The sequence below is a fragment of the Populus trichocarpa genome, chromosome 1 (assembly GCF_000002775.5).
Source record: "Populus trichocarpa isolate Nisqually-1 chromosome 1, P.trichocarpa_v4.1, whole genome shotgun sequence".
Taxonomy (NCBI): Eukaryota; Viridiplantae; Streptophyta; class Magnoliopsida; order Malpighiales; family Salicaceae; genus Populus; species Populus trichocarpa.
This window is the reverse complement of record NC_037285.2, coordinates 35,550,423-35,573,675: the sequence shown is the minus strand read 5'-3', so window position 1 is coordinate 35,573,675 and position 23,253 is coordinate 35,550,423. Positions and strand designations below refer to the sequence as shown.

Genomic DNA, 23,253 nt, shown 5'->3' with positions numbered 1-23,253 from the left:
ATGATTCGAGTCATATATATTTTTTTAAAAAAACATATTTGCGCTACTTGAACATTATTTTTAACGGGAAAAAAACGTATATTGTTATCTTCAAAGAGAAAATAAATATTATTTATTTGTAACAAGTAAGTGTTTATGAACTATTAAATAGATAATTTTAATTTATTATAAAATATTGCCACATAGTTCATAATTTAGTTAATTGCTTTGTTAGTTATGAATAATTAAATATAGTTTTAATAAAAACACCTTAAGAGAATTTTTGTGATTTATCTTTAAAAAAGGGATATTGTATTCATCAACTCTTTAAGTTAATATAGATTGAGAGAACTAAGAATTCTCGCTGCTATATGCCCTTGTATCAGTATGTTTGTGTTTTCTCTAATGTTTTTTTACCCCTTTAATCCAAACAAATTATATGCTAGGATAGTAGGATTCAAGTTAAAAATTCCTTCCCAAAATGAAGAAAGATCTTTATATTTTTAATGGCTTACCTTTTCTTTTCTTTTAAAATGAAATGATCTTTATATTTTACTGGCTTACCTTCTTCCACTCTATCTACTCCTGAGAGTCTGAATCACAGACACACAAGAGAAAGAAACTAAACGCAGAGAGAGAGAGAGAGAGAGAGAGAGAGAGAGAGAGAGGGAGGGAGAGCAGAAGAATGGCAATGGTGTCATGGAACCTAGGTGCATATCAGAAGGTGTGACCTTAATCACCAATTCACAGAGGTTTTCTTTTTCATTTTATTTTTGTTTGATCCATTCACGTTTTCTCACGTATCATCATTTTCAACAATTGCTCTTTAACTAAATTTTGGCTGCAGACACCAGCAGTTCATGTAACATGCCGAAAGAAAGAAAGGGACAGAGATCATTCCTCCCCTTATAAAGTCATTGAAATCACACCTCCTCCAAAGAATCTCGGAATTCGTTGCTTTCCCACTGTATGTTTTTTTTTCCCTTTGTTTCTGTTATCTTCTAGTTTTTTAATGGTATTTCCTATCTGGGTTTCTCGTGACATGATAAAATAGGGGAAAATGCAATACAGTTGAGAATTATTATTATATGATGTTTTGTGGCATTTCCTATCCGGGTTTCTTGTGACTTGATAAAATAGAGGAAAATGCAATACAATTATGAATTATTATTATATGATGTTTTTGTGGTATTTCCTATCTGGGTTTCTTGTGACTTGATAAAATAGAGGAAAATGCAATACAGTTGAGAATTATTATTATATGATGTTTTTATGGTATTTCCTATCTGGGTTTCTTGCCTAATCCTTCCCATAGTGGAAGTTTTGGTGTTGATTATATGGGGGAAAGAGGTTCTGATGTTTATCCTCGGGTCCTCACTCCTGTCCAGCTCCCTGACACTACTTGCTCGCAATCAAATTATAGTGAGAAATCTCCGAGATTATGACCTTATAATGACACTACAAACGAAAAGGCCATGTTAGGTCTTTCATAGAAGAAAAAAGATAAAGAGAACCCAACATCAAGTTTGAATGGATATATATGGAAAGCTAGAGCAAAGAAAAGTTGGAGGTCGCAACATAGATAAAGGTACAAATCCCTGAGATTCGTTTTACCTGCTTGCCAATACAAGAGCTACTTTTAAAGGAAAACGAAGAGGAAGAAAGATCAGCTTTTATGATTTTTATACGCTGTCCAGGAATCATCTGTTCCACAAATGGGGGCTCCCCATAAGGACATGTCTTTATAACTGAAGACATTACAGCATGTTGGATGAGGCTGGGGAAAAAGTTCAGAGACATTATTGTTTGCAGATCACATTATTGTTTGAAGGGTATTGGTTTTTCAATCACTAAAGACTCGTTGTTCTCTCCTTGCTGATTTTAACTTCTTGTATTGGGATAAATCCCGTGTTCTGTATGTCCTCTGAACTGGGAAAAGACTGATGGTTACGGCATGGGGCCAAGTTGCGAAACAATGAGCCGTAAATGTCAAATGTACCTATATGATTTCTAATAGAAGAAACCAAAATGCAGACCCTTCCTTTTGGTCTGTGTACACTAAAACAGAAACTTAACTCTAGTGTTCTGTCTGTCTGTAATCATCCTGTCGCATGTTAGTGTCATTATTCGACCTCAGGGATAGAATCAGATGAATTTGATGTTGGTGTTGTGGGTCAAAGTTTTCTTTCTTGTGTTCATTTACGTTGTTCCTGATGTAGCAGAACCTGCAATGCGGAGAAAGCGTGACTATTGAAGGACAGGCATATACCATTTCAGCTGTGACACATCGATACCAGCTTCGGAAGGGAAAGTACGAGCCTAGCGAGAAGAGACTTGATGTCTTGTCGACAGGGAGATACATCTTGAACTTGTATTTAGAAAACTTGCTAGAACAATCTTGATAATTTTTTCTGAACAAATTAAATTCAATCTTAAACACGGTAATGCCTCCATCATGTTCTTGTTTCTCAATCATCTGTCTCGTGAAGATTCTTGAGCGCTTCAGTGTCCTCGTCTAGCAGATTTATAGAGTCCTCCTGTCTCTGGTCATCATTGTTAAAATCTTGAAGTCTATGCAATCTGCATACTTGCTGTTGAGCAAACTCAATATATATATATTGCTTTCTTGCATCAAAATCAAAATCAACCTCGGTTGGCTCGAGTCAAGTCAAGAGGGAAGCTTATTAACCCGAATTAATCAACATTTTTTTTTTTTAAGGAAGCTGATTAACACGGGTAAATTGAATATATTATTTAAAAAAGTCAGAATGATTCCATTTCAATTTTGATTTTAACTAGGTTATGAATTGGTTTGTGGGGTTGATTTTTTTAAGATTTGACCCGGGGTGAAGAACATGCTAAACAGTTCATGCTAATTGAAATTAATTTTTTTTCCTCAAAAAAATATTATTAGGTTTCGCTGGATGAAATAAAAAAGTACTGACTACTGATGTTAGAGGGTCACAGAACATGGGAAAGGAGAGGTTTAGGGCAGAAAGTTTTGTGTGGAAATGAGGAAAGGATTCGTTAGTGTGCTACAGCTTGATTGATGGCTTAAAAAGGAGAATGATGCGGTGCATTGCACTCTGAAAATCATTGTTTCAAACATGCTTATGACATTGGCCCCCACAACTATTGAGACCTTGTCTCCGTATCCATCTAATCATTTTTTATACGTGTCTAAATCTAAACCCTTTTTCAAATTGATCTCCTATCATCAACGGTGGAAACTGCTCAATCACACCATCGAGCACAAAAACCTCTTAATCTCAATCTCACCTTTAATTAAGTTGTTTTAAAATATTTTTTATTTAGAAATATATTTAAATAATATTTTTTATTTTTAAAAATTTATTTGTAATATTAATATATCAAAATAATAAATAAATAATATTTTGGTGTTAAACACGCGGCAGGGACTCGTACGAGAGAAGACTACTCAACCACCGGGTGCCCTCCGTCCGCCCCGCAATTCCCCAAAAAGACCCTCATGGCTGGTGGTGGGACCCGCCAGCGTGGCGTTCTGGTCCCACCTGTCTGATTAAAAATTAGTAGGTGTTGGGGTGGGCACCGCGGGTGAAAGACGGTTTTATCCTTTAGGAGATTAGTAGTTAGAAAGATGGGCCCCGAAGATTAGTGATTAGGAGGGGGTTGTGCCCTCAACCGCGGGCGCATTGGATTGCCATGCGCCAGGGGCATGACAGCCGGCCACGTGCTTTTGTTGGGGGTCCACGTGCGCGCATGTGAGGCCTCCCTCTTTAATGACATTGGTGCGGTTACTCAAGCCCATGTGATTAGTGTTAATTAAAAGAAAAAAGGAATTGTTTTACTGTCAGCAATAAATCATTTCACATAGAAATACGAAACCAAAATGTTAATGTTGCCAATAAAAAGTACATAGGAGGGAGTGAAGCCTTTTACCTAAAAATACTCTCGGTGGTGACTGTTCCATAATACGGTGCGTTGTATTAAAAATATTTATTTTTTATTTTAACATATTAAAACGATAAAAAATACATATAAAAATTATTATTTGATTAATTTATGATAATAGCATGTACCAATGCCTACATTTAATGGTGAAATTTAGAAAGTGTGAACTAGCACAAAGAATGTTTTTATAAGTGTGGTTACGGTTATTTTTCAAAGTGTTTTTCACTTGAAAATGTATCAAAATAGTATATTTTTTAAAAAATTATTTTTGATATCAGCATATTAAAAAGATATGAAAACACTAAAAAAATATTAATTCAAAATAAATAAAAAAATAAAAAATTTTTAAATTTTTTCAAAAACATTTTTGAAATGTAATTTTTAAATTTTTAGCATGGAAGTGTATAAACTTTAGATTTTCTCTACTCTACGCGATTGTGGAAAATTGCCAATCAAATACTCTACTCGTTAGAAGGGGAAGTTCTCAAAATATTTTTTTTTTATAAAAAATATTAATAAATATTTATTATTATTATTATTATCCCCCATGAAAAAAATATTTTGAGAAATTTTTCTTTTGAGAGAGTAAAAGTTTTTTTTTTTTTTTATCATAAGTGAGTCGAACATTTTAACTTTATCAAAAAAAAATATTAAATTAATTGGAATAGTTTTTAGGAGCTAACTTTTCCTATAAAAGAAAGACGTTTTATGATGCTAATAAGTTAATATCAAATGCATGATTAAATAAATAAATAAAAAAAGAAGAAGGAGAAGTTAAAGTCACCTAATAATGGAGAGAAATTAATAGCTATACGAGAAAAAAAATTTGTATTAAATTGAGAAAAAAATAAAGTAAAATAAAGCTTATATGCTTAAAAAAATGAAATTACTCTTTGTCATGTCACCTAATAATCATTACATGGAGTTATGAGTTAAGAGACACAAAAACAAGTAAACATAGCTTTCTTCGTATCCTTTTATATATTGTTTGGAAACGCAGATATATCATGTTTTAAAAAATTTAATTTTTTTGTATTAAAAATTAATTTTTTTTATATGTTTTGGATCGTTTTGATATACTGATCTCAAAAATAATTTTTTATAAAATAAAAAAACATTATTTTAATGCATTTCGGCACGAAAAACATTTTAAAAAGTAACCACAACTATACTCCCAAACAAACGCTTAATCTTAAAATACATATAAAAATAAATAAATAAATAAAAATAAAAACCAAGGACAAAAACCAATAATGTTAATCATTAAAAAAGAAAAACAACAAGGTAGATTATAGTTAATATCAATAAGTGACAGTGACACCCATGCATAATGAGTGATGTTATGTGTCCCAATTTGGATCCACATTAGGTGTAATGTTTGAGAGTGAGTTTTTAATTATATTTGTGTATATTTTAAAAATATATTTATTTTAAAAAAATATTAAATTAATATATTTTTAGTATTTTTTAATTATTTTGATGCTTGATATAAAATATATTTATAAAAAAACACCGTGCACGGTAATATCAAATAAGCTTAATGGTTTGTTTTTTAAAGTGTTTTTTACTAGAAAATACATTAAAATAATATTTTTTTATTTTTTAAAAATTATTTTTGACGCCAGCATATCAAAATGATCTGAAAACACCAAAAAAATATTAATTTGAAGTAAATAAAAAATTTTAAATTTTTTCAAAAACGCTTTTGAAACGTAAAAATAAATAGGCTAGTGTGTGTATGGTGTGTGGTATTTTTTTAAAATAATATATTAAAATAAGTTTCTTATACATTTTTTTTTATTTTTGATATTAGAATACTAAACTCATAAAAAAACTAAAAAAAAAACCTTTAATTCTTTTTTTAAGTAAAATACACTTTTTTTATTTTATCATAACCGCACTTCCAGTCAACAAGAGGAAGGAGGCCTCCAATTTACAAAAAAACAAGAACAATAAAGTACGTAGATAAAAGAGAGAGAGTCTTTCTTGAAAGAAAGACACTAACCAATACGCAAAGCACATCTTTCTTTTAGGCTTTGTTTTCTTGGCTCTTTGAAACCTTTAATCCATTCCCTCCCCCTTTCACTCCTCCATTAAACGACGAAAACAATAACAGAAACAGCTATCGACAACAAAAAAGAAAAAAAAATAAAAAAAAGGAAGCAATCATTTATCATTGTTCAATCTCTCTCTCTCTCTCTCTCTCTTGCTTGGATCGGATCTCAATTCTGAAGTATTCTTCAGTGAAACAGAAAGGCACTCACTCACACACATATACACTCACAAATAACAAAGTTAATTTACTTTCTTTCCTTGTGACCTGTTTTTGGCCTTTTGGGGTCCTTGTGTGTGTGTGTTTTGGTTGTAACAGTCATGCAAGATTGCTGTCTCTGCATTGCCTTCTCTCTTCTTTAATCAGGTGTATACTCTTTCCCTTTCTTTTTCTTGACTGTTTTGGTCCCTTAATTCATGTTGTGTTATGTTATTTTGCTTTTTAAAGAAACAACTTAACTTTACTTGAACTAGCCAATTTGCTTCTGTTGGTGTCAAACATCTGGCTTCTTGATTTTTGCCATCTGGGTTCTTGAGCAAATTGCTTAGGACGGTTTTTGATTGAAGAAAACAATGTAAAGTTCTTGTCTTTTTTCTTTTCCTTTTATTTTCTTAATGGGATTTAGGTATCTTACTGCTTACAAGGGTTGATTTTGACATTCATTTGACTGTGGATAACGGTAAAATATCTTCATTCACGGGCCACCTTTATTGTATCTTGTTTTTCCCGTTATATTTGGAGTTTCTTTAATTGTAATTTTCTGCGGAGATTGTGTGAATCAATTGTGTTATTTTCTTGTTTGAATTTGCAATACTATGTTGTTTTTGTCTTTGTAGCACCTGTAATAGCATAGCATAGCATATTTTAGATATAAAAGCAATTTAATTCCAAGATTCTGTCGATTAATGGCTTGCTTACCATTCATAGCTACATCTCAGAACATTGCTGTTGTCGAGATATTCCATGGAGTCGTTTGTCAATGGGATTGAATCTTCATCACAGACTCAGAATTCAGCATCTAAAGTAGGCAGCCACCCGCTTTCCACATCTGTCATGTCTCGCCCTTCTCGGCCTCCAACTCTGAAACAGTCTAGACATGAAGGGGCTTCTTCCGGTGCATGCTATGCAAGTTCATCCAATCATGGCATCAAGACTGTCCACCATTCAAATGGTTCTGTAATCTATCCGAAGAATTCCTACAAAACAGCGCATGATGGTATCCGGCATGAAGAATTTCTTAGTACGGCAAAATATTTCTTTAGTCCTCATAAGGGCAAATCTGAGTTTGCAAGCTCGACTGAAGTTGTTAGTCAATCAGCAGAATCTTCTCCTGAGAATAAGGTTTCTATGGCGGAGAACAATTCCTGCATCAAACCTCCCATGGATGATCCAAAGAGCTCTAATTCCAGTGGCTCACTTGAATCTGGAAGTATTGTCTCAGGCCCATCCGAAGCAGATGCTGGGCAGCTTAACAATCACATAGTATCTCAATCAGCTTTAAGCTTCTGTCCAAGTCCTTCAAACAGCATCTATACTGCCACTCTCTATGCAGAGGCCAAACAAAGTTTCACCAACACAGAAGTAAGTGAAGAAGCAAGCATTGTTGAGAAGTCTGTTGAAAGTGGTGAGGTAAGCAACTCCTATGATAACGAGAGCAGGAAAATGAGCCTCTATAGAGGCAGCACTGATAGTGATATTAGTGATGAAAGCAGTTCCAGTAGTTTAAGCAGTGCATTATACAAGCCCCACAAGGCAAATGATATAAGATGGGAAGCAATTCAAGCTGTCAGATCTCATGCGGGAGCATTGGGGTTCAATCACTTTAAATTGTTGAAGAGACTAGGATGTGGAGATATAGGCAGTGTTTATCTATCAGAGTTGAGTGGTACTAGAACTTGTTTTGCAATGAAAGTTATGGATAAAGCAGCTCTAGCTGCACGGAAAAAGCTTTTAAGGGCTCAGACTGAACGAGAGATCCTTCAATCTCTGGATCATCCATTTCTACCCACGCTATATTCACATTTTGAAACAGAAAAGTTCTCTTGCTTGTTAATGGAGTTCTGCCCTGGTGGGGACTTGCATGCACTGAGGCAACGCCAACCTGGGAAGTACTTTCCAGAGCATGCTGCCAGGTTTGGAATTTTGTCTTATTTTTTCATGCTTTCGTATTTATATATTGGTAATCTTTAACCATCTGTATGCTTTATAAATACTGAAATTAAATCTATATAGCTTATAACTGTAAGTTTTTGGTGTCTTTGAGGGATCATCGAGAACCCTGTGAAATTTCTAGTTAGGGCTCTTTTTCATGGACTTGACAAAACCTGCATCGAGCAAGCTTGCCATGCTGTGAAATTGAGCAATGATTTTTTATGAACTCGTTTGGTTGTTCGCATGAGTTTGTGATTGCATGCTTTGATTCCCGGGGACATCTTTGGCACCAATCTGGAATCTGCTTTCCCAGACCTCCATTGTGATGATTTCAATCAAGCATGAATTTTCTTATTTCCTTTTTTTTCCCCTTTTGACTCTTGCCTTCTGCATCAAGTTTTGTATTTGTAATCTCATGTATAATGTCGCTTAATTTTTTCTGGTGTCTTAATTGACTAAATTTAGTAAGGATGTTATACGCACGTATTTTCCAGAAAAAGTTGAGTTTTTGTATCCTGAATTGTGTAGTTCATACTGGTTTGAAGGTGTCCCGGACCAATATTCAAACAAAAAGAAAACAAGGATTTTCCAGGAAATTTCGTGAGATATTTTGTATGTGTGAAGTTTCTGCAGATGCATCACCCAAATAAGTGATGAGTTACAATACCATTTGTTACAATTCTATTCGTCCTGACAAACTTTGGTGTTGATTATTGTGATGCCATTCTTTGAATGCCATTACTTTATGCAGGTTTTATGTTGCAGAAGTGCTCCTTGCTTTGGAATACTTGCACATGCTTGGGATCATTTACAGAGACCTCAAACCAGAGAATGTTTTGGTGAGGGAAGATGGACATATAATGCTTTCAGATTTTGATCTCTCTCTAAGATGTGCTGTCTGCCCTACTCTGGTAAAATCATCGAACACCAGCTCAGAGTCGAAGAATTCAGCGTATTGTGTGCAGCCTGCCTGCATTGAGCCAACTTGTGTAATACAACCAGATTGCATTCAGCCAGCATGTTTTGGACCACGCTTCTTCTCAACCAAGGCCAAGAAAGGTAAAAAGAGCAAGTCTAAGAATGAGATGAATCATCAAGTAAACCCTCTGCCTGAGCTCATGGCCGAACCCACAAATGCTCGTTCAATGTCTTTTGTGGGTACGCATGAGTACTTGGCCCCTGAAATAATTAAAGGTGAGGGCCATGGAAGTGCTGTAGATTGGTGGACATTTGGGATATTTCTCTATGAGCTTTTGTTTGGTAAAACTCCTTTCAAGGGAGCAGGAAATCGAGCTACACTATTTAATGTGGTTGGCCAGCCATTAAGATTTCCAGAATCACCTACTGTGAGCTTTGCAGCTAGGGACTTGATAAGAGGTTTACTCGTGAAGGAGCCACAGCATCGTCTTGCTTATAGACGGGGAGCCACTGAAATAAAACAGCATCCATTCTTTCAGAGCATCAATTGGGCGCTCATTCGTTGTACAAATCCTCCGGAGGTGCCAAAACAAGCAATAATGGAATTTCTAATGAGAGCTGATTCTCCAAAAGCCCCCACAGATGTGAACGTGCCAGGTGTTGATGTGAAGCCTTCTGGTAATTATTTAGAGATAGATTTCTTTTAGGTTTTGTGATTGGTTTCTCTCAACGGACCAGTTTCCATCACCACATCTTAGTATTTTTCCTCGATGGTTCATTTTCCATTGTAAGGGTATACAAATCCATTGTTCCCTTTTCCATTGTAAGGGGATACAAATCCACTGTTCCCTTGATGACACATGTAACTGCCCTTTGAGTCCTGGCACGGTAAATAACTCTTGAGGAAATGCAAGTGCAGTTGAATGAGGAATGAAAATGCTTTATCTTTCCCTTCTGTCAAACCTATGCTTCTTTTACTCGGTCACTATGAAGTTGGTTCAATATCCAGAAATATTGGACAGAGCATTGTCTCTCCATTGTTTCATTCTGAACTTAGGATACCTGGGATTGTTGTATGGAAGAAGAAAGGAATTGTAACCAAAGAACAGGCCATTGTGAATCTTTCGTTTTTCATTTTCTTGAGAATGATCAATGTGAATCAGTATAGAAAGCTACTTTGTGGAGGATGTTACTGTTTTATCTGTGTTCTTGAAGCCATTGGCCTTTTTCCTGTTTTACTTTGGAAAATCACTCGGCAGCATGTTTTCATATCAATATACCCTTTTGTTTGTGCGGTATGTATATTCATATGGGACTCATAAGATCTGTTCGGTTATGTCATGTTTATAAATAAAGCATCATTTTTAGCTAATCATTATAGGAGAAGTAAGGGATACCATGCCCTCTCATTATCAGCTTTTACCTGTTTCTTCTTCCTCCTCCTCCTCTCTTTTTTATAGGGATTAAATATATAGTTGATGATACTGCAAGGACTAATTAATTAATTTTAATAAACTATAAAAAGTTATAATTAGCTGAAGGAAACATGGAAGAAAATTGTATGAGAGGGGCAAGTTCAAATCAAATCCAAAAAATAAAAAATAAAAATAAAAATCATATCTGAGAATAAAATTAAAAAGGAATTTCAATCGATGAACTAATCCTTTTGCTAGCCAAGCCACCAAATCAACCGTTAATAAGCATATATGTTTTTTTCTTTCTAATTACATAATTATTTTTTGGAGTTTAATACACAATTATGCAAAAATAAATATTAACTCCATATATATGGTGAGTTTTATTATGATTTTGATGCACTGTAGAAATAAGTAATACAAGATAAATACATTCAACAATAAATATATGTGTTTTTTTTAAAAAAATCAATTTTATGGTTTATTTTAAAAAATAAACAAACAAAAAAATATAAATACATAGTGAATTTTATGGTAATTTTGATATATATTCTAAAGTAAAAACAATATAAAGATGAATTAAACAAAAGAACTTGTTGCAAAAAATTAATTATCAAATAAATACATTTGATAAAAAAATACAAAAAAAAATACATTTACATATGATGCAAGAGCTATTTAAAAAAAATAGATATTTTCCTTAACTAATTTAATTTATTTTTAATTTTATTTTTTGATTCTTTATTATTATGATACTTTTCTAGTTTTTTTCTATTTAAATATAATATTTTTTCTATTCAATATTATTAGGGTTTCTAGTTTTTTTTTATATAAAGAGTTATAATAGCTTTTTGACTATAAAAAAAAATAAAATTAAGTATTTTGATAATCTTCTCATATTTATAATATTTTTTTAACTTATTATAAACCCCCTTTATCTTTGTTAATGAATATATTGTTCATATACTCCCAATGAATGTTCTCATTTATGAGAAATTATTATGTATATCACGAACTATTCTCCTTTCTTTCACATAAAAATATAATCCATCATAACAATTATTTACAAACCCTATCTCTACATGCAAGACGACCGATTATGACTTTTCAGTGCACTGAATAATTCCTCGTGGGTTGACATGTGATTTAATTAAAATCTATTTTTTTTAAAAAAAAATCATTATAATTTTTTTTAAAATATTTAAGTGATTATATTTTAAATTATCTTAGGTCACCCTCAATTAATAAATGAGTCTGATTATAAGCTTCATCAGATTTTATAACTCTGCCCATTGAAATCTATTTTTATTAAATTATACAATATTATAAATCATTCAAACAGAATAATGTATTTTTTTTTGTTAAAATTATCTTTTTTTTTATTTTGAAAATAATTTTTTTATTAGCAATGTAGTTTATTAAATAAAAACTAACAACAATAAGAAAATAAATTTTTACAGAAACTATAATGATTTGAAATAAAAAGGAAAAAAAACTTAAATTTTTAATAAAAAAATTAATTTTTATATTCATGTATTTATTTTTTATTTTGACAAAAATATTTTTTTTATAATAAGCATTGTTTCTTAAGTAAGAACTTATTATAATCGTAAAACAAGTTTTAGTTAGAAAATTTTAAAAATCATGAATTGATCATTTATAGGCATCTATATATATATAAAAAATACAAGAACAATAAATTTTTAAAAAATATATATAAAACATTTACAATACCAAAATTAAAAAAATATATATTTTATTCTCATTTAGTATTAATAAACAAATTATTTTAAAATTTTTGTATGAGGCTAATACATGGTTATCTATAAAACAAATGATAGTATCATCATAAAAAAGGTTATAATCATCTTAAAAACAATGATATAATTGGACAAATGTTTAAATATTATTTTAATAAATTAATTTAAAGAGATCTTGTATAAAAAAAGAAAACAAAAGAAAAACATTTAAGGAATATCTAAGTGGTCACGCACACTTATCCTATAAAAAAAAAGGTCTAAGGGGCCTTCAAGGGCATACTCATTTTTTTTTAAAAAAAATAGATAGATGACCTAATTTATGTTTTATATCAAGCAGACAACATATTGAGTAGCTGGGCGAATGATGTGTCATCTTCTGGTTGGTCGAGGTCCGAGCTTTGAAATCCCAATAACCCAACATTTTAATTTATTTTTACCTAAAAATATAATAAAAACCTCAAAAACCCCATTTTAAACCCTAAAAAGCCAATAATTACTCTAACCATATAAAAAATAATTACGTTCTTGATTTAATTTTCACAATATATTCAAGGGCATACACCATCTTATTGAACTTTTCTCTCAAAGACCAATTCATTAACAACAAGACTTACCTTTTTGGTGGTCAAATTATGATCGATTGAATGTTTTTTTTTTTCAATGACTTTTTCTCTTCTCTCAAATATTAAGAACTGAAACGTAAAATAAATAAAGTTTAGGACTGAAATGTGAGACCCTAAAGACACATGCATCAAAAAACAAAAAAAAAAAAGCAAAAACTTTAGGAATTAAATTGTAGTTTTCCATAACCAAGAACAACAATAATAATAATAATAAGGCTATGTTATTTAAGTGTTAAATTAGGCCCTTATAATTTTAATATTTTTAATTGATAAAATTAAATTTTATTTTGTAAAATCAAACATCAATTTAATGCCTAATATTTATAGACATTGCGAATACAATCTAGCATGTGAATTGAAACTAATCATCAGGTTTAAAACTATGTGTACAGAAGGATGAAATTGATTTTTTTTTTGTTTTTGTTTGTGTTGAGTTTGGTCTTTATTGTTTTAATTTTTTTATTAATAAAATCAAATTTTATTTTACAAAATAAAAAATGAATGTAATGCCTTGACAGTTTTGTACCCAACAAATACAATAAAACTCATAAATCAAAGCCAAACATTAACAAAACTCTAAAACATGTGGGATTTCTACTGTATATGAATGCATTGTGGACCAAGAAACAGTTCACTATGGACTTATTGTACATGTATAAACTGTGGACCAAGAGACAATTAACTGTGGACTTGCACAGTTGCTATATATTAAAACGCTTGAGAAAAACACTATAGATTTACTGTGGATGCAAACTCATTGCATTATGGACGACACTGTAGTCATAGATTGTTTGCACTGTGGATGACACTGTAACACCCTGGGGGGCATTGTCTTTGCTGTGTTTTCGATCAAGAATTGCATTTGGAGGCGTTGCCTTTTCTGTGTTCTCTGCCAATAGCTGCTGGGTGTAGTTTGGAGCAAGACCCAAATCACTTCCAAAAGGTTCCAATAGCTTTGGGTCCATATATGTCCACTTTTATTTGTTTTTCTCTTTATATTTTTTTTCCCTTTTCTCTTATTTAATTTTGGCGTAGCTCTCAGGCCAATTAGTAAAATGTGTAGGGCATAAAGGAGGGAGTTCGGCCTATATAACCACCGAGAGACGTGAAGAATGCCTTTCAACAACTTAAGTGCAGGGGGGTATATAGTTCAGATGGACTACCTCCTATGACTTACACTTATAAAAGTTCATCGAGTTCCCCTACATATCAAGCAACCTATATATCTTTATACATCTTTCTTCTTTTCTAATAGCATTGGGTCCATATATTGCCAATTTTATTTGTTGTCCTCTTTAGATTTATTGCCTTTTCTCTTATTTAATTCCCCCCCCCAATAAGACCTGTTAGTGCTAGATTCTTCCCCATGTAGGACCCAATTGTTTTGGGTTCAGACCCTTAAAGTTAGGTCCTGCCCCCAGCAGGACCCAACATAGCTTTGGGTCTGACTGAGAGCAGGACCCATTTGAGTTAGGTGCTGTTGGAAGCAGACCCATCCGTTTTGGGTCCTGCTGCGACTAGGACCCTTCAGTGTTGAGTCATGCCCCCAGCAGGACCCATCAACATTGGGTCCTACTTGGGGCAGGACCATCAGCGTTGGGTCCTATTGGGCAGTAGGAAATTCAAATTTTGTTGGGCATGACTTCTTGGGTCTGTCATCACATCAAAATAATATAAAAACATAAAAAAATATTAATTTGAAGTAAGGAAAAAAAATTAAAAAAAATTCAATTTTTTTTAAAACCTTTTTTGAAATGCAAAAAGAAACATGCTTTAATAAGAAAATTCAAGCCAGCTTGAAATGAAGAAAAAATTATCATCAAAACATATGAAGAAGTGGAAGAGGAGGAGGAAGACAATAAAGATGATCCAGATGAAGAAACCAATCAAAATGCTCAGATCTCAGCTGTTGAGAATCTAAACGACGATAATGACAAAGATGAGAAACCGACTGAGAAACTTCTTGAATTGTTTGGAAAAGATCAGTTGATTAATTTACTTTATGAAGCAACGGATGTTCACCGAGATTTTGCAGATAAAATCCGGCAGGTGGCTGACCAAGATTCGGTTCGCCGTAAGGTTTTTGTTCATGGGCATGGTTGGGATACAAATGCTGAGGCTTTGATTAATGCGTTTAAGCCTTATGGTGAGATTGAGGTCTACTGGTCCGGTTTCACAGTCCGGTGCTAGACCCTCTAGGCCAATTGCTGCTGCTGCTGCACAAACATAGCAACCAGTTTTAGAGTATACGCAGAGAAAGAGTTATTTGAGTAACGTGGGAGCAAATTTGGATTCGTAAAAGCTAATGAGTTTCCTTTTAGAGTTTGGAGAGATTGGAGAAGGACCATTAGGGCATAATCAGCCATATCCAATGACAGACCCAAAATTTTTGGGTCCTACTACCCAGCGTTCTTGGGTCCTGCTGGCCAACAGGACCTAACATTCAGATCTAAGGGGATTAGGTCTAGATGAATACAAATCATGAGAATATATATTCTTCCTCGAATTTTTCATTGAGAAAATTAATTAGTAGATCGTGTTTCACGCATAAACCTTTAATAAAATGAATAATTAAATAATAAAATAAAACAATTAATTCATAAAAAGAAAAACAAAGTATGTTGGTTATATCAAAATTATGAGGCAACAAAAATTTTAGTTTATCATGGGTAGGGACACTCTTGCTGACATAATAACCTCTATACAATCTTCTTGGGTCTGACTGCGGAGCCACATCTAATCCTTAGGTCTAGCTCTTTCAGTCTGGCTACGCAGCCACACCCAATCGCAGCTGAACCTAGTCTCAATATTTTTTTAAAATAGTATAAAAACATTAAAAAATATTAATTTGAAGTAAATAAAAAAATAAAAAATTTTAAATTTTTTTAAAAGAATTTTTGAAACATAAAAACAAAAGGCGTTAATAAGAAAATTCAACCAACCTGATATGAATAAAAACTATCATCACCCAATTTCTGTACAATATGAAAAAAAAAATCAATAAGAAACAAGGCAAAAAAAATTAGAAATATCTTAAAAGGAAAAAAAAATTATAGGAAAAGAAATTAGTTGTCGGTATATTAAGCATTGCTTTATTATGCGTATTCATAGTGTTATCATAAAAAATATTTTATTTGAAAATGATGATGGTTGAAATACATTTCTTGCTTTTAACTTAACTTAAGTATTTTTATATTTAAAAAAATTTATTATTAACCAGATGTGAATCACAAATCAATATGCTAGTCAAACCTAAAATTACGTAAATATAATATAAAAAAATAAAATTGAAAACAAAAAAATAACAGAAGAGAATATGTGCACGGCACTGTTTCACCGTTTTCTTTCGATTGTATAATTATAATTATAATATAATAAGCTCATTTGAGCACGTAAGCACTTATGCTTTTGTAACTGGCCAATTATCATTAGCCAAGTAACAATGAACCCCATACATTTTTCCACATTGAATCTTTCCTCTATCTCTCTTCGAGCGTGCTCACCATGCTCCTCCCACGCCCTAAATGGCTAAATCTCGTCTTCACTACCCAGTCATCAACAACAAATTAAAATTAAAATTAAAAACAAAACTAACCCCCCTCTCCCATCCTATATGCGCATTGCGCACCCTGCCCGCTCTCTCATATCCTTCACCCTCAATTTCTCTTCCCCTCCACCAACCAAACCTCTCTCTTTTCACTCTCTGACTTCAAAAACAACAGAGAGACCACGACTACGTGTCTTTCAATTTTCGATGGAGAAGACGGAGAATGTTTCCACAACGGCGACCGAGGACGCCGCCAATTACGGGTTCACTCGATCGGAGATGTACAAGTCCAACCTCGCTGGAACTGTTGGTCCTTATGACAGACACGTGTTCCTTTGCTTCAAGAACCCTGATGCGTGGCTACCTCATGTTGAGGAAGATGATCTACCGAAACTCGTCGCCACCGCTTTGAAAACTCGCAAAAACGACATCACTGTCAAGGTCAGTTCATCTTCTTTTAAAGAGTTTTTTTTTTAAATTATTTATTAATAATTTTGGTTGATAGACGAAGGTGACGATCTGCGAAGGAGGAGAAGGAAGCGAGTTTGAGAACGGAGATGTTTTGATATTTCCTGACATGATTAAATACAAGTAAGTCAATTTTCTTTTTATTTCTCTTGAGAATTTAATTTTTATGGAGATTGAGATTGATATGTTATTAAAGATTTTTTAAAGTTTATTATTGTAGAAGACTTTGCAGTCTGCTTCTTCTGGAGTTGACTTTTTTTAGGATTAATTCTGATTATGACAGATTTATGTGATATGTGATAGTTATGACCATCACAGCTATGATTGGTACTAGTTTTCTTGTTAAATGATCAAAAGAAATGATAGGTAATTAAGGAAGTAGGGTATGTCTTGATATTCCCATTGTGGGGAAAGAACTTGTCTTGAAAATCCAATGATGTTTCAGTGTTTAGTCTGAGAATGAGCTGAAATGATGAATCGCCAGTGCATTTCAAAGATTCGCTGGTCTATTTGTTGGAGACTTGAGTTCCAGCTGTGTTGTGTGCATGCTGGCTTACCAACAAGATTTGATGGCTTAATTTTTTATTTTGAATTCTGGGAATTTGATTAGGCTTTACTGAGTTATGCTCTAGTTTTGGTTTGCTGAAATTATTGCTTTAAGTGAGTTATTATTGATATTCTCAATTTAGCAAACAACCAATGGTATTTGATATGATGTTTCCTTATTTTGTTTTTGTTTTTAGCCTGGTGTGATTCTGATGCTTGCTTAAAAAGTAACATCATATAAGAAAAGATTATAAGTTACTATATCTTTAGATGTTAATTTGTTGATTCCAAGATTTTGTATTTCTTATATCAAAGGGATTTGAAGGACTCTGATGTCGATGGTTTTGTTGATGATGTACTCGTGAGTGGCAAACCATGGGCCTCCGGGGTGCAGGAGGTGTTGACAGGTTCGCATGTATTTGTGTGCGCTCATGGCAGTCGTGATAAGAGATGTGGTGTTTGTGGACCGGTTCTTATTGAAAAGCTCAAAGAGGGAATTGAGTCTCGAGGGTTGAACGACAAAGTTTTTGTTAGTGCCTGTTCTCATGTTGGGGGGCATAAATATGCTGGGAACCTGATAATCTATAGTCCGAATTCAGAGGGAAAAACCATGGGTCATTGGTAATTTTTTGCGTTGTTTCTTCTTGACTTGTCATGGTGCAGTTTGAAGGAAATCTAAAATGCTCGAATCTTACAGGTATGGCTATGTTACTCCTGAAGATGTGCCTGAAATATTGGATCAGCATATTGAGAAGGGAATAGTTATAGAACGGATTTGGAGGTTTGTCTTCTGGCATTATACTTGTATTGTTGATCTCTATTTTCTTTCTAGGTGCTGTCAATGTGTTCATTATTTATGAGTTAATTACACGCGTGGTCCCTATACTATGTTAGTTTGATTAAGCAAGTCCCTGCACTACTAATTTGATGCATTAAGTCCCTCTACTATCTTTTCCATTTACTATTGGAGCCCTCCATTTAAGATGCCATTACCTAGGAATGGCAGAGGTGTTATAATACCCCCTTTTTATTCAACATTCGTTTTCAAAAAAGAAATTTTGACATGAACATAAAAATCCAGTTTTCAAAACAATTTTAAAATTAAGAAACAGTAAAGGTAATTGAGATTAAATGCCCTACCATATTAGTTAACCAAACCCATTTGAGATTAGAATCCCCATCACAGATAAAGTTCCTGCTCAACTTCTCTACCACTAAACCTAAAGCTGAACATTTTTACCTTTTTCAGTTGACCCAAATCGTTGCACCAATCACTATCCACCAACATTTGCCATGGCTTCCATTTTTGACATAGAAGGGAGTGAAGGATAACAGACTTTGTTACAAGTCAAATCCCTCAAAGACCAAGAGACACTATAACTTTGGGAGACATCTAAAATATTCAATTTTTATTATCTATGTCTCACTTGTTAAAAGGTTAAAAAGCTATTACTACCCATTATAAAGAAAAAACTAGAAAGTATAATGATACTGAATAGGAAAATAAAAATAGGAAATAGTAAAATTAACCAAGGAAAATATATATTTTTTTCAAAAAAGCTACTGAATCAATTTCCTTAGTTGTACCATTGATGGGCTTGAAGACTTCGTCTCATTCGATTTCGACCGCCCTTTGCACCTCAGCGAACTCTATCTCTGGTGTATGAGTTGATTTTGGAAAAGTGAAGATACATGAAATGAATTTTTATGTTTATACATTTGATAGGTACCTGATTGTTAATTTGTTGTTTTAATTTAAGATTTTGTATAGCTGAACTTAGAAATCTAAGAGACATACAGGTGTAGATAATGTTTGAACACTGACTTTAAATGCTTATGGTGACTTTTGTTTTTGGTTTTGGGTTAAGAATTTAGATGACAGGAGTGCTATGTGTACTCTAGGAATGGGAAACTAGACTGGGGAAGAAATGAGACTTGGTTTTATATGGAAGGAGAGATCATGGTGAAAATGGCATTGTTGAGGGAACAAACTCAATATGCTTGTTCTTGGTTGAAAAACGTAGCTGCTGCTGTTGTTATTGTTGGTGTAGGTGTAGAACTCAATGATCTTATCCTTCTTTGGCATGCTAACAAGATTTTGTAGAGAAAGGTTGTCCCCTGTAAATCTTTAGAATGTTGATGTTTTCTTGTTTTTGTGTTTGATTAGGAAGGAAAATGAATAACCTACATGTTTATTTAACTTGGTTTGCATTGCTCCATGTTTTTCTTTTTTCCATTTAATCCAGGTGTTAAATTCAACTATTTTAATCTAATAAATCAGTTTTTTATTAAGCATTTAACTTATTTGTTGTTTAGATTTTTAGTTTCTCTTCCTCATTTTACTAGCTTCTCAACGTGATTTGTTCCTTTTCTTTTTACGATAAAAAAATAAACAACGAGTTCTTAAATTGTGATCAGGTTTTAATTCTCGTGTAACCGTTTTGTATTTTTATTTGTAAAGTTTCAAGTTTGTTTTTTCTATTTAGAATGAGATTTACTATTAAATTTTAATCTTTTTTTTATTACTCTTCCTTTTTTCCTTTTTTAACTGTAAAATTGTTTTTGAAAATTATTATTATTATTATTTTATTCATTTTATTAGAAAATGTAGATTAGGTCAAAATGAATCAACCGGGACACATGCCAACCATCCAATGTATCAGCCATTCATTAGTAACAGCATCTCAAACGGAGAGTGTCAAATGTAAATGGAATAGTTAGTGGATGGACTCAATGCATCAATTTAGTAGTAGAGGGATCCAATTAATCAAAACTAATATAGTACGAGGATCACACTTGTCATTAACCCCATTATTTACTAAAACTAATCTGGTTCCATATTATAAACCTTTTTAAGTAGAGGTCTTTTGTTTCTAAAGTCAATGATTACTTTACAATGTGAGTGCTTGCAGCTCTTAATCTAAATTGTTGGCCATTGTTTCCTGACCTTAATTGTTCATTAATATACAATTAGTTGACACCTTAGCTTTCTTATCAGACATTAGTTGATGAAGTGGTTTTAAGAGCATTTTCTTACCTCTCCGAATCAAATCAAAATCCATTTTCTTTTATCTCTTTTTTTCCTTCCTGATATCAATTGTCTGGAAATCATTCCCTATAATTTTAAGCTGTATGCTAAAGCTTTTTATCCCTGTCATGTTGTGAAAATAGACTAAGGCATTAAAAGTGATAAATGTAATGTGGTTCCTTGCACGTGGCTTTCATTGAAAAGGTGTATATTGCATTGATTGGTTAGCTGCTTCCTTAACTTTCCGCTGCACAATGTGCTGGCTAAACTTCCTTGGAGCTAGTGAATTTAGTTCCTCTTGTCTTTATGCATGAAATCTTGATTTGTCACATGCAATTCACTGGAAATTCATATTTCTTTTCTGTTATTTATATCCAAATTTGATTGGTTCACTGACATCTTGAGCATGATTAATACAAGAATAGAACATAAAATTTTAAATTGAAATGCAGGGGCCAAATGGGGTTATCAACTGAAGAAGGCGAGAAAGTTGGGGAACAAAAGCTTCGAAATGGAAAAGATAAGACCAAGAGCAAGAAGCCTGAAGAAAACAGCGCTGAGGCCGCTAAGGACAATGTGGCCAGCTGTTGCCAGGGTGCTAATGGCTTTTCATGCTGCAGAGATGGGAGTTCGGAGATAATTAAAGAAAAGAAACTGGAGGAGAACATTGAAGGGCATGGAAAGGGGGGGCTGGATAAACTATCAAGGTGGATAGGATCACTGGAGCAAGGTGATGTTCTTGCAGCAGGTGCTGTAGTTGGAGCGGTAGCGACTATTGCAGTGGCTTATAGCTTTTATAAAAGGTCAGGCTAAAATATGCCTTGTAATCCATGCACTATTCTATGCTTGTGGGTGAATTTCCTTCCTCTTGGCAACAGGAGCAGTATCACTGGCAAAATAATCCTCCAGACCACGCACTTCTTTAGCAGACTGATGGCATATTTATATAATTCTTGTTTAGCAGGGTGGGGAAGTATCCACAAATTTTAGCAGGATAAGAGCGAAGCATGATCCCACCTTTTTTCATTTTCTTGATCTCTACACGTTATGTAATGTTACAAGATTCAGTGAATGGTCAGCTGAATGCTGGAAATATTTCAAGGGGGCTTTATTTTTTTTCATTTATTTTTTGGTCGAGGGGATCTGGTTCCTCGGAGGCTTGCGATAGATTTATAATATCAGCATATAAAACAATCTAAAATTAAACAATTTTTTTTTTTTCAAATTACGATACATCACCGAGATGTTTACTTGCTCAAATCCAGCACTGATGTTGTTTTTTAAAGTGTTTTTTATTTATAAATGTATTAAAATAATTTTTTTTTATTTTTAAAAATTATTTTTGATATTAACGCATCAAAATGATTTAAAAATATCAAAAATATATTAATTTGAAGCTAAGAAAAAAATAAATAAAATTTTAAATTTTTTTAAAAGTACTTTTGAAATGCAAAAATAAACAGTTGTTCGCCACCATAACTTTGTGTCACCTATAAGATACATCACCGAGATGTTTACTTGCTCATCTAAACCGGCCTTGGCCATGCTGAAGAATTGTTTTATATCCCATAAAAAGTTCCCTACCTCCTTGGAACTCCTAAGTCTAAGAAATGATTTTGTTTCAGGAACTTTAAGATTAAAAATGCTTGCCCTAACTTTCGAAATGCAAAAATAAACAGTTGTTCGCCACCATAACTTTGTGTCACCTATAAGATACATCACCGAGATGTTTACTTGCTCATCTAAACCGGCCTTGGCCATGCTGAAGAATTGTTTTATATCCCATAAAAAGTTCCCTACCTCCTTGGAACTCCTAAGTCTAAGAAATGATTTTGTTTCATGAACTTTAAGATTAAAAATGCTTGCCCTAACATAAGTATTTGTCATTGCTTTTCTTAAGATAACATTAGCTTCCTCTATAAATTGTAACTTTTGACTCCATTATACTGCCAAATCGATATACAAACTTTCAGCTCTTTTAACGCTCTTAATGGCTTCTTTTAACCTGTCGTTGATAGAGTAATCTTCATCCTCTTTAATTGATCCTATTAAATCTGCAAGGTGTGTTAATCTCTCATAAATTATCTCCACAATTGTTGGTATATGAAGTTAAACCACCAAGCTTTGCAAGTTTTCCTAAAATAATTTGTACAGAATAGCTCATTAGTTTGCCCAAAATGTTGTACGCTCCAATGCCACTTGTCACATGGATATATTTCTCTCTTAAATATCATCCCTTGTATAGCAGTCTAGTCTCATTAGACTCAACTTTTCCATAACTTTTTCATTTATGTTTGCCAACAACTAAATGTCTACCACACCCAATAGATTTATCCCACTCTTATAAGTCATAAAATAATAGAAACACACAAGAAGAAAGGAAACAAAATGCATAAATATATTTATAAAAACTCTTTCCCAACCTTTTATTAACTTTTAACAAAAAAAATATACACAAATTTATATGAGTATGCTATGCACAAAACTTGCATTAAGCTTGCATGATACAAAATAGAATATCGCAACTTATTTATAGAGTTACTATGTAGAAGTTACAAAGAAAACCTTCCCTTTATTCCAACAATAATTGGGCAATTTGCCTTGAATTCTCCATGAACTTAGTGGCATCAAAAGCATTTCCAGTCATGCCTCATGTTTGTCCAACCATACTCCTATGATCTGGCCATGTTCTCATATAACTAGTCATGCTCATAACCACCATAACCACCCAATATTCTATTGTAATATCTTATATTGTAAAAACTAAAATGTTTATGTCTAGCTTTGATAGCCCATTGCCCATGCCAATGTTGAGGCCAATATGAATTTGTT

At 33.0% G+C, this 23,253-nt stretch overlaps 3 protein-coding genes across 13 annotated transcripts; all 3 read left to right on the top strand.

The window, feature by feature from the left end:
- Positions 1-321: 321 nt before the first annotated feature.
- Positions 322-2,451, top strand: LOC18095323 (uncharacterized). 9 transcript variants are annotated; one of them, XM_052451667.1, is made up of 4 exons: positions 328-621; positions 658-703; positions 827-946; positions 2,199-2,451. In XM_052451667.1, exons 2-4 carry the CDS (start codon positions 665-667, stop codon positions 2,379-2,381), a joined length of 342 nt encoding a protein of 113 aa, XP_052307627.1. In that variant the 5' UTR covers positions 328-621; positions 658-664; the 3' UTR covers positions 2,382-2,451. The 9 variants fall into 9 exon arrangements, 3 of the variants coding, with proteins under 3 accessions (XP_052307627.1, XP_052307625.1, XP_006369934.2); XR_008058847.1 differs by having other exon boundaries at positions 322-731; positions 827-1,567; positions 1,677-2,451; XR_008058848.1 differs by having other exon boundaries at positions 324-731; positions 827-1,811; positions 2,202-2,432.
- A 3,457-nt stretch (positions 2,452-5,908) lies between these two features.
- On the top strand, positions 5,909-10,332 carry LOC7496845 (protein kinase PVPK-1). Of its 3 annotated transcripts, none has more exons than XM_024586873.2 (3): positions 5,909-6,331; positions 6,904-8,097; positions 8,868-10,332. In XM_024586873.2, the coding sequence occupies exons 2-3, from the start codon at positions 6,929-6,931 to the stop codon at positions 9,739-9,741; spliced, it is 2,043 nt and encodes a 680-aa protein (XP_024442641.1). In that variant the 5' UTR covers positions 5,909-6,331; positions 6,904-6,928; the 3' UTR covers positions 9,742-10,332. The 3 variants fall into 3 exon arrangements, with proteins under 3 accessions (XP_024442641.1, XP_024442649.1, XP_024442656.1); XM_024586881.2 differs by having other exon boundaries at positions 6,893-8,097; XM_024586888.2 differs by lacking the exon at positions 5,909-6,331 and adding an exon at positions 6,381-6,539.
- A 6,067-nt stretch (positions 10,333-16,399) lies between these two features.
- LOC7466951 (uncharacterized) lies at positions 16,400-21,542 on the top strand. The gene is made up of 5 exons (XM_002298509.4): positions 16,400-16,820; positions 16,885-16,970; positions 17,709-18,014; positions 18,091-18,174; positions 20,874-21,542. The coding sequence occupies exons 1-5, from the start codon at positions 16,446-16,448 to the stop codon at positions 21,232-21,234; spliced, it is 1,212 nt and encodes a 403-aa protein (XP_002298545.3). The 5' UTR covers positions 16,400-16,445; the 3' UTR covers positions 21,235-21,542.
- The last annotated feature ends 1,711 nt before the right edge of the window (positions 21,543-23,253 follow it).

Excerpts from the sequence above, each read along its gene's own strand:
- LOC18095323 (XM_052451667.1), top strand. The coding sequence starts at position 665 with ATGGCAATGGTGTCATGGAACCTAGGTGCATATCAGAAG. Across the intron at positions 704-826 it reads ACCTAGGTGCATATCAGAAG|ACACCAGCAGTTCATGTAAC; the intron begins GTGTGACCTTAA and ends TTTTGGCTGCAG. Across the intron at positions 947-2,198 it reads GAATTCGTTGCTTTCCCACT|CAGAACCTGCAATGCGGAGA; the intron begins GTATGTTTTTTT and ends TTCCTGATGTAG.
- LOC7496845 (XM_024586873.2), top strand. The coding sequence starts at position 6,929 with ATGGAGTCGTTTGTCAATGGGATTGAATCTTCATCACAGACTCAGAAT. Across the intron at positions 8,098-8,867 it reads TTTCCAGAGCATGCTGCCAG|GTTTTATGTTGCAGAAGTGC; the intron begins GTTTGGAATTTT and ends TACTTTATGCAG.
- LOC7466951 (XM_002298509.4), top strand. The coding sequence starts at position 16,446 with ATGCGCATTGCGCACCCTGCCCGCTCTCTCATATCCTTCACCCTCAAT. Across the intron at positions 16,971-17,708 it reads CCTGACATGATTAAATACAA|GGATTTGAAGGACTCTGATG; the intron begins GTAAGTCAATTT and ends CTTATATCAAAG. Across the intron at positions 18,015-18,090 it reads GGAAAAACCATGGGTCATTG|GTATGGCTATGTTACTCCTG; the intron begins GTAATTTTTTGC and ends CGAATCTTACAG.